The 9,943-nt window shown below is 39.4% G+C and overlaps 2 protein-coding genes across 2 annotated transcripts; one reads left to right on the top strand and one right to left on the bottom strand.

Annotated features, from left to right (window-relative positions):
- Positions 1-298: 298 nt before the first annotated feature.
- On the top strand, positions 299-9,279 carry LOC106818520 (vacuolar protein sorting-associated protein 11 homolog). The gene is made up of 12 exons (XM_014823219.1): positions 299-400; positions 1,004-1,033; positions 1,239-1,342; positions 1,660-1,794; positions 2,447-2,535; positions 2,754-2,828; positions 2,963-3,140; positions 3,851-3,972; positions 4,225-4,320; positions 6,593-6,652; positions 7,273-7,339; positions 8,314-9,279. Exons 1-12 carry the CDS (start codon positions 307-309, stop codon positions 8,461-8,463), a joined length of 1,200 nt encoding a protein of 399 aa, XP_014678705.1. The 5' UTR covers positions 299-306; the 3' UTR covers positions 8,464-9,279.
- On the bottom strand, positions 4,327-6,096 carry LOC106818521. Its single transcript, XM_014823220.1, has 3 exons — positions 5,850-6,096; positions 5,260-5,454; positions 4,327-4,769 (listed from the first exon to the last, which is right to left on the bottom strand). Exons 1-3 carry the CDS (start codon positions 5,965-5,967, stop codon positions 4,570-4,572), a joined length of 513 nt encoding a protein of 170 aa, XP_014678706.1. The 5' UTR covers positions 5,968-6,096; the 3' UTR covers positions 4,327-4,569.
- Positions 9,280-9,943: the final 664 nt, after the last annotated feature.

The following is a 9,943-nucleotide window of genomic DNA, read 5'->3' as shown; positions in this document are numbered from 1 at the left end:
TCTATGAGGTAAAATATGGCATTCACCGTAAGGCGCAGTGTGTTAGATTTGAAATTTTGTTAACAAAATACAATGCTAGCTGGAAATTGTATCATAGTCTATAATCTGCTCTCATTTCTAACGTTATAGTATACTATAGTTATTATTACTGTACTGACTCTCTTTAAGGAAAAACGTCTGAAGTAGGGAGGTTTGATGAGCTGCCATTGCTACATTTCTATCTGCTACTTGATGTATGCTATCCTAACATCTGCACACAAGATGCGTTGTTAATTACACTCCTTTGTTTTACAGGCGGAGGCGATTATGAAGGCTCACGGGAAGATGTTGGTGAATGAAGCGCCAGACCAGACAACTGAACTGTTAAAGACGCTTTGTACGGACTACCGGCCAGTCAACAGTAAGTATTGTTGCCAGAGAAGCGATGGTGGTCGGTGGAGAGTCAAACCATCAAGTTTTGTTGCACCAATGGGTATTGGTATCAGAAACAGAATAACATTGGTAATGTAACATTGTTGTCCCCAGGTCTTTAAGTATAACGCATTTCGGGTTCGAAAACTGAAGCTAATTTGGAACATCCGATAAATCGTCTGATATGCTTTAATTGCCTAATCGATATGCCTTAATTTACAGCGGTGTTTGCTTTTGACAATCCCAACACAGTCATGCTGTGTTTTGACAGCTTAATGAATACGTCGCCGAATTGATCGAGTTTACCTGCGTATTGGGGCCGCTTACGACACGCTTAATTAACTCCAATTAGCAACCATGGTTGAATTCCCTGACATGCCTTCTGAAATTCCTGGAGAGAACCCTATGTACTTCTGTTAGTATCAACAGCGATTGAAGTTATCATAACTCCTTTTCTCGCTTGCCATGCTCGCATTCAGTGTGTTTACAATCATCGTGAATCATAAACTACTTCTTTGTCTAATGCTGGACAAGTGACGAGAACAAGCGTAATATTACAAGATGCTCAAATTGTAATCACTTTTGTTTGCAGTGCCCCTGGTTGATGATAACACGTTGGATGGTAAGTGACTAGAAGCTAAAATTTCACACATTTCTAAACTATCTAGCACTTTTTTTTGGTTCGTTTGCAAAAGAACATCGCACCTTTTAATATTCGTCAGCAATCTTTGGCGATACAAACCAGCCATGTTTCTCTTGTTATTAGTATTATTGTTGTTGTTGTTGTTGTTGTTTTGTTGTTGTTATGTTTTACATCTTTTTATTAGGATCTGCACCACGCAGTGTTCTGCAAGCCAAGCCAGACGAGTTCATTCACATTTTTGTCAACAATTCTGCAAAGCTTAGAGAGTTTCTCGAACACATGATAAAGGTATCTTGAAAGTCACGTACTCACAGTGCAAACATTTACTTCAAATGTCTGTCAATTCACCTAGCAAAGAATATAAGCGTAACACAAACATTTATTAATTAATCTAGAAATAGAGGGAAAGTACATTCTCAAAAGATAAATTTGTTCTATATTTTTGATAATTTTTAAAAAAATTGTTGAAAAATAACTTAAAGTAAATATTTCCATAACTGAGTTACACACAGGCAGAAGATGGAGTCGCTGTTTTCCCCGCATTATTTTACACGTCGATGCAAACTTCTTATTTGAGGAATCTTCTTGCTATTATTCTGTCTCAGGTGCAGCCTGGTAGTTCTAGCTTGGTGTACAACACCCTAATTGAACTCTATCTGCATGATGTCGTGCATGAGGCCTCCGCGTCGCAGCGCAAAGTAAAGGAAGAGAAAATCCTTGGAATGCTTCAGAACCCAGCGGTATGTTTTACAGGGACTTTAGGCTGCGTTTAGGTCAGGTCAGGTCAGGTGAGGTTAGGTCAGGTCAGGCATTTAGATGCTTTCAGGCACTTTTAGCCTGGCCTTTACAGGTGCTGCAATTACATGACTATTCCAGCAGACCATACCTGCAAAAACTGTGTGCGCCCGGCAATGCATTACTAAATATAACAATAAGTTGTGAGCACCCTGTAACAGTGCATGCAAGCCATGTCAATCATTAGTGGGGTATTGGGCCTAAGTGAGAATGCATGAGAATACCTAAATTCCAGATTGTGTCCTTTTAATCGCACCGGAAACGACTGTCAAGAAATTGTCGAGTCGTTAGCTTTAAGCACTATAACTGCAGTAATGCTATTTAATGATGTACAACCGTGCAGATTTTGAGATCTCGTTTAAAAGTAATGACAGAAATCTGTAGGGATTTCACTCATATCTCTTTTTGTGCATGATGTTTCCATGGAGTACTTAATTTTTATCACGTTGTCTTCAGTGCACTCATAACGTATAAGGCTATGATGTCTACTTATTATAATAATTGCATTTTAATATCATTTCAATTTATTTAGCAGATATCATCTTCAAGTTGGACATCATTTGCATCAGTTATTTATATTCATTGTCATGTTTGCAGGCTGGTTATGACATAGACCAAGCACTCGTACTGTGTCAGATGCACAATTTCAGACTTGGAGTTCTCTACCTGTATGAAAAGTCTAAACTGTAAGGCGGTATGCTATTGTATAATATGAAGTTGCAGGTGTATACTAAAGAAATATTTTTATAAGCAATATCATGAAGTAGACTTAAAAGTAAGTTGTGGGGTAGAAGTTAAATCAAATAGAAGGTTATAGCGTATCATAATGGTTGATTTTAACAAGTCAAGGAGCATTAACTGCCAAAATATGAAGATGAAGATGATGTAATTTTATTATCTTTAGGTACCAGCAAATTCTCAGTCACCACATGGAACACAAGGAATACACGAACATTGTAGATACATGCAAAAAGTTTGGGTGCGTATAAAATACAAGGTTTTACTCCACTTTTTTCCCCAATTTTTTACTACATTCACTAATTGGAATCATCTGATTATTAACTACTGGTACTATGCATGGTAAATTATAACACACTGGTTTCCCTCATTTAGGACTGAGGAACCAAACCTGTGGGTGCAGGCACTCTGGTATTTTGCTAAGACAGAGGATTGCTACAAGACCTATCTTACTGAAGTGTTGACTCAGATTGATAAGAAGAATTTGTTACCACCACTAATGGTGGTCGAAACACTGGGCCAGAATTCAACTGCTACGCTAGCAGTCATAAAGGTAACCATAACCACATTTTCATGACACGTATTAAATAGTAATAGAGCAAGTAAGTATTAATGTTGCCAGTAAGTAGTTAAAGGGAAACTTAACTTGATGTAGATCAGTGCGCTCACAGTTCTTAGTGACAATAGATAAACAGAGAAGACTAGAGACAGGAGGATGGGGTAACTTGGTGGTTTAGGGATCTGAGCCTAAGGTGGTAAAACCACTTTCTGTATTTTACACCATGTGTGCTCGAGCTAACATGGCACTTCTCCCAACTCGCTTCAGTTAATCCTGCCAAGAAAAGAATACCAGTGGAACTTTGGCAGTACAGTGTACCCCCGAGATACGAATTTTATTCGTTCCACAGATTTGTTCGTATCTCGAACCCTATATAGGACGTACAGCAATTTACGTAGAGCAAGTGCAATCATGAGAGCACAACCACATTCAATGAGTCACGTACTTATACTGACGCACCAAAAGAGCGCGCGCTAGGCCTATGCCCTGATTGTCTGACTCGTAAGACATTTTTTAGAATTTTATTCGTTTGTCAAATACATTACGTTCAACGCGAGGTCGTTTGTATCTTGAAAATTCGTATGTCGAGCCGTTCGTATCTCGGGTGGCCACTGTATTGCTAGGCCTGTATCTCACCCAAGTGAAATGCTTCAGCAGTTTTTGACCTTAATCGTTATACTAAAGTCTAAATTCGTTCTCTTCAGGATTACATCATGAAGCGACTAAAATTGGAAAATGATGAAATAGCTGAGAACGAGAGATTAATTAAGCAGTTCAAGGAGGAGACAGTGAAGATGAGGGGACAGATAGAGGAGTTGAAAACAAGGTGACTCTATATAGAACAGTGCAAACATTCATTTAGCAGTTAAATGAGTTTAATAGTTATAATCGTGAAGTTTATTTGCTATAGATTTAAGTACAAGTCTTTCATGGAGTATACGATAACCGTGCAACTTGGAAACTAATTGTCCAGTGACTTTAAGTCGAAGAATTTTCTGCAGCACTTTTGTGCTGATTTCTCGGTTACCACTTATCACTGGAAAGCCCATGATTGTGTATTTGTTTGTTGCGGCGACAGTGCTCAGATCTTCCAAGTATCAAAGTGCAGTGCCTGCAACCACCCGTTGGAGCTACCCTCAGTGCACTTTCTCTGTCAGCACTCGTACCACCAGCAGTAAGTGTTTGCTTATCAACTGTTTCCTATAAATCAGATGCGTGACTATTCTTATCTCATGAGCACTAATATACTAATATACACAGTCTAAGGCGGAACTTCGAAAATGTGAAATCGCTACCCGTACAACTCTTCGAATATTACATGGAAAAGTAGCTGTATGAGCTGAAATGCAAAAGAAACGTTTTTTTTAAATGAAACAACACGAAAACAATGCCGTGAGATAATGTTGTGCAATGCTTTGCGTTTCTATTGATGAGCACCAACGAGTATAGGCAATCCCTCCTTCACGTAGTGCAGAACGATATTGAGCTTTTTATCCATAGTAATTACTTTGTTCGAGTCGAGGCAGAAGGCCGTGAATGTGTTTGTATCGCTGAGGAGCCTTTTGACACCTTTAGTGACCAGGTACAGGTCCATTCCGTCGGTTTCCCTTGCCAGTATTGCCCCTGCAACAACACACGTGATAGTTGTTCTGTTCATTCACACCTGCAGTGTGTCCGATACGTTGCAATAAACTGTCGCCGTGATTTGTCGAAACTGTCGATAAAAATCATGCAACTGCACACAACAGTCACTATAAAGCCAAAACTGCATATATATATATATATAGCAGTATCCGACACGCACGCACGCACACAATTATTTGAATTTGAGATTACCTTAGAAATATCCCATGAATGTATAACAGTAAGTCTTGTGAATGTTAAATTTTTTGTTTAATTGCTTAAATACTTGATATATCCATCTGGAGTGAGTGACAAGTAACTCTACTCAATTGACATTGTAATAGGGGCATTCTAAAAAGGTTGTTCAGCATCGAAGTGCCACAAAGTCAACGATTCACTTGCGTGCGCACGGGAAACATGTATAAACGGTCGCTAATTTCCATGACCTAGCAACAATATGGGTCAACTGTAGGTAGTTTGCCAGTATTACCTGAAGTTATTTCAACATTTGTGCAGTGACAGACTGTCCTGAAGAGGCGTGTAGTTTCGATGCAGTCGCGGCTCCTGAACAGGTTGTTGAAGGTTTCGTTATTAGGTATGGGATTCCTGCATCCATCGAGAATCAGGTAGACGGTGTCGTTGTCGGGACTCTGCAGTAGCTGCCCGTCTAGTTTCTTGTCCTTGACTTGGATGTTTGTTGTTTGTAACCACGGCGGATGCAAATGAAGTCGCAATTAATTAACGTGTAACCACTTTAAAAGACACGCTTCTTAAGCACGTTTAGCACGAAAGATAGAAATGTGTTAATGGTGAATTTGTGATGTGAATTAATATATGTTATGTAAACTTGTCAGTTGCTGGCGTTGGCCGTATTCGCCATCTGCGGTGCATGTTTACAAATATCATTGGAAAAATAATGCAGCACTTATGCCCAAATTGATATCCCTCTGGATGATGACTTTAGTTATTAATGTTCTATAGCAATCGTAATGAAGGTGTATACCAAGTCAATGGTAAAATATAACCTTTGGAATTGTTTCGAGGTGGTTTACAAATAATTGACAAATACCGTATACGTACCACAGGTTATTGGTTCATTATTATGATTATAACGATTATAGGAAGTTAAAGCCACACACGCCGTAAGTTGCAGTGCAATTATTATGCTACTGATCACTGAACTCTTGCATATCATCATCACTGAATGTTCGTTAATGAGCAAATGATTAACACTGCAAGTATAAACTTGGTTATGTCAGCCTTTTGAATGTCACGTCGAGTTTCTCCCCAGATTGATTGTGACCATGGGTACGTCCTATTTGCGTTGAGTAATCTCCAGATTTAAACGGAACTATTGCATACATAGGGGCCAAACCGAGCTGTAAATACTGATATCAAGTGTCGCGCAGCAACATCACTAAGCTGATTGGTGCTCCCTACTAGTACAGCTGTACCGTAGTTGGAGTTTGGACGCTCTCCAGTTTCGGGCGAGCGTCCAATCTCTACGGTACACAGCTATGTCTACAATGAACACGTAACCAACGGTGACTCTGGATGTGTCAGAAAAAATGTGAATCCCTGGACAAATTGACCAACTAGTATCATATTTTTACATTGCACGTTTGGTTTTATGGCACGGAACTTTACACTTTGCGCAGAAAAAGTGGTAGAAGAGCGGCGCATTGCTAACACATAAGAATTCCTCTTATTTCTTCAAAAGACAAATGTTTGTTAAAATTGCTAACATAGGCCTACCCATTACTCGGTTACATTTTTACATAGATAACTATGGTTGAAACTAAAATGAATATTGCTGCTTTCAGCTGCTTTGAGAGCTACGCTGACAACGAGCAGGAGTGTCCAGCTTGCCTGCCTCAAAACAAGTAAGAACTTTAGTATAGACCATATTCTGTTCACTATGCAATTGTGGGCTAGAGTGTCTGGAGGTTGACCAATCGATTTGTCACTTGTAGTTGTATCATTTATAATTGTCTAAATTTAATCTAAGATTTAAGAATTAATAAGTCGCTTGTCTTTGGATCCGATTGGTGGTTGTACGTACGTCCCACATGGCTGAACTTAGTTATACTATTTCTGGAAATTGGACGATTTGCAATGGTATCCCTCTTCATACGCAGTGACGACTGCAGTTTGTTTCGCACACATAGCATTACCCACAGAATGATACTGATCAGTAATCACCCTAATGTAGTTTTGGATCTTGGTGAATCCCAACTCTTGGATGAAAAAGAGCTGCTGTAATACAAAGTGCTATGTTGATGAATTGTGTTATGTGTGATATTTTCCAATTTGAAGTGCGCTGCTTGAATTAGCTCACAACTATAAAAATACAAACTGATAGCGAGTTATGTGTATTACTTCATTAATTCCTCTACATACGAGGGAAAATAATTTTAATACAATATTTGTGGATATTAATGTCTCTTGCTATACCTTTATATCGTGCCAATGTATCACCTTTTATTTATGCACTGATTGGCAGGAGAGTCCTAGACAGGATTAAGGAGCAAGAACAAAGCCGAAACCTTCACGACCAATTCCATTCACAGGTATAGATCCTGGCCCACATACATGCCGACTCGCTTAAAAGGCTTGTGCACAACTCCTCTGTCATCGTTGAAATTTCTTGCACTGCATTGCTTTCTGTGCATTGGTAGAATCAACCCCGTGCCTTCCATACAAGAAATAAGTATCAACTGGACAAAATATTGCTTTCTCTGTATTGACCTGATAAACTTCAGGTTTCAGTGTTCTTTCCAGGAATTTCAGAAGCCATGTCGTTTAATGATAGATGGGTAGGGTATAGGAGGGAGTTGTGCCTATTGGGGTCAATTACATGTGTCTTAAGCGGGCCCCAATACACAGGTAACCTCGATCAGTTCGGAGATGTATACATAAAGCTGTGAAAACACACATGAAATGACTGTGTTGGCACTGTCAGATGTAAACACAGCTGGAAGTTAAGTCATGTCAGTTGGGCAAGGCAATTCAGGCGTTTCGGGTGAATTATGGGACGTCACAAATGAGGTTAAATGTTAAACATGCGTTAAAGGCCCGGGGAGAACCCCAGGGTTTCCAGTTGAGAACTCAAAGAATAATATTAAAGTGATTATGTCACCGTAACTAGTAAAAGTAACAAAAATTGTCCAATTTTTCACAAAATGTAAGTGATTCTGTTCACTTTTTATGGTTAAATTGCTGCATTATACTTCCTATTTTGTTATTCCTTTCGATGTGAACAAACACTCGTGACATACATAGCACATAGCAAGCATTTAATGTTGTGATCAACATTACCAAATCGCCCAGATTTTTTGGATTTTTAACTAGTTGAAAAACAATATCAGCTAAGGATTTGAGGATAAATTTAATGGCGTTAGTACTTACTTTTCATGTAGGGAATTTTTGTGTGCAAATATACACCATAGAAAATTCGTGACGTAGTCAATTTAACTTGTTTTACCGTTTACAGTCAACTGTCCGTCGGTCTGTCGGTCTGCCATGTACAATGTCTATGCTTCAGCTGCAGAACGCTCAAGATGGCTTCGCCGTCGTAGCCGACTACTTCAGGCGGGGTGTGTTTAACAACGCCACACTGGTCCCAGACCCCCAGCACCAGACAAAGCCCCCGTCCGGCTTGTCACGCGCGAGGGACACGTTGGACAGGAAGTAGGAGCGAAAGGGCAGACGTGTAATCATGCGCAGAAATAGCGAAATCGATCCAGTTGCCATTGTCGTCGAAATCGTGAAGAATTACGTACGTGTTAATAAACTCTTGTGTGTAAAAAATTTATTTCGATAATAAATAAGAGCAGTACGCAAGACCAGATGAACTCATTTTCAAATACTGTACATAATACTGTATAAATATGTGTGGATGTATATGATTGTAACATGAGAAATTGATTGTTCTCATGTTGTTACTGCACTTCTACTGTTTGTTGTGCTTATCATTAAACTATTATATACTGATAATTAGAAAAGGACATTTCAGATATGCCTACATATATAATTCTGGACGATGGAGAGAGATTGTTCAGTTATATTAACATACACAAACGAATGCCACCAGGGGCAGAGCGTGGGCAACTTTTTCTTCAATGCAGCCACAGACGTGCGATGCAAAAATTATGCAAAATATTTCATGTCCAATTTAGCACTTGTGGCGATTGTCAACAGGGTTGTCCAGCCTTGCTGTAGAATGTAGATGGTGGAATGCTCTTGGGTTGTTGTGGAAGGTCAAAGCTTCCGTAGGTTGCTTTATGTCCGTACTACTTTGCTGTCACGTTGTTCTATCTCCTGTATTAAAGATCAAAGATGTGCTGTGATAAAATGCTGTAACAATTTTTTATGTTAAATTAAAAAACACCGAGTACAAAATGTAGAATCACCAATGCAAATTGGGTTTAGGGATCCAATGCAGATTTTGAGAAGAAAGAAAATATAAATGAGAAAAGTGAATGTATCATTAAAAAGCATTATCCAAACAGAGCAAACCGTTATCGTCATTATATAATGGAGCTTGGAGGCAACAAGCGTGCACACGTAACATCAGGGGTTAATAATGACAAATGACAATTTCAACAACAATCAACATCAATAACACCATAGATATAGAATGAAGTCTTTATTCTATATCTATGATAACACAAACAATTATATGAACTCGTTTACAATACTCATTCATAATATCAACTCTTATAAACTAATTTATGTGCAGTGAAACTTGTATCAACAGTCTACAGTCTTGAATTAACTCGTCTACGAAGGAAGCTTTTTGGGGGGTGGGGTTCCCTTGAGTGACCATCACGTACAGAGATTGACTGTAGATGCCGATTACACACAGTTGTTTAAAAGTATATTAGCATCGATAGAACTGTGCCGAGTCGACCCAGCGGTGCATGACGACAACACTCAGCCCACACGCTCACCTGCTGTGTGCTACGTGTGGTACCTCTACCCACGGTGACTACTGAACTGTGAAAAGTGGAACAGAGGACTCCTGCCCCTCGTGGCACACATACGTCAGCCGGCACCGCCGTATACAACCCTGCCCTGTCTCTCTTACGTATTCTACAACAACGCGACGACATCTCAATGGCTGCAGTTTGACGAAGTGCGATTTTTCGAAGATCTGAACACGAGAATCGTCG

The sequence above is a fragment of the Priapulus caudatus genome, unplaced genomic scaffold (assembly GCF_000485595.1).
Source record: "Priapulus caudatus unplaced genomic scaffold, Priapulus_caudatus-5.0.1 Scaffold2301, whole genome shotgun sequence".
NCBI lineage: Eukaryota > Metazoa > Priapulida > Priapulimorpha > Priapulimorphida > Priapulidae > Priapulus > Priapulus caudatus.
This window is presented reverse-complemented; position numbering and strand designations above follow the sequence as displayed.

Bases quoted from the DNA above. Each gene is read 5' to 3' on its own strand.
- LOC106818520 (XM_014823219.1), top strand. From the start codon at position 307: ATGAAGGCTCACGGGAAGATGTTGGTGAATGAAGCGCCAGACCAGACA. The intron at 1,034-1,238 runs GTAAGTGACTAG...TCTTTTTATTAG, and splicing joins TGATGATAACACGTTGGATG to GATCTGCACCACGCAGTGTT. The intron at 7,340-8,313 runs GTATAGATCCTG...TCTATGCTTCAG, and splicing joins ACGACCAATTCCATTCACAG to CTGCAGAACGCTCAAGATGG.
- LOC106818521 (XM_014823220.1), bottom strand. From the start codon at position 5,967: ATGATGATATGCAAGAGTTCAGTGATCAGTAGCATAATAATTGCACTG. The intron at 5,455-5,849 runs GTACGTATACGG...CAAACATCCAAG, and splicing joins TAATGAACCAATAACCTGTG to TCAAGGACAAGAAACTAGAC. The intron at 4,770-5,259 runs GTAATACTGGCA...GTGTTGTTGCAG, and splicing joins AAATGTTGAAATAACTTCAG to GGGCAATACTGGCAAGGGAA.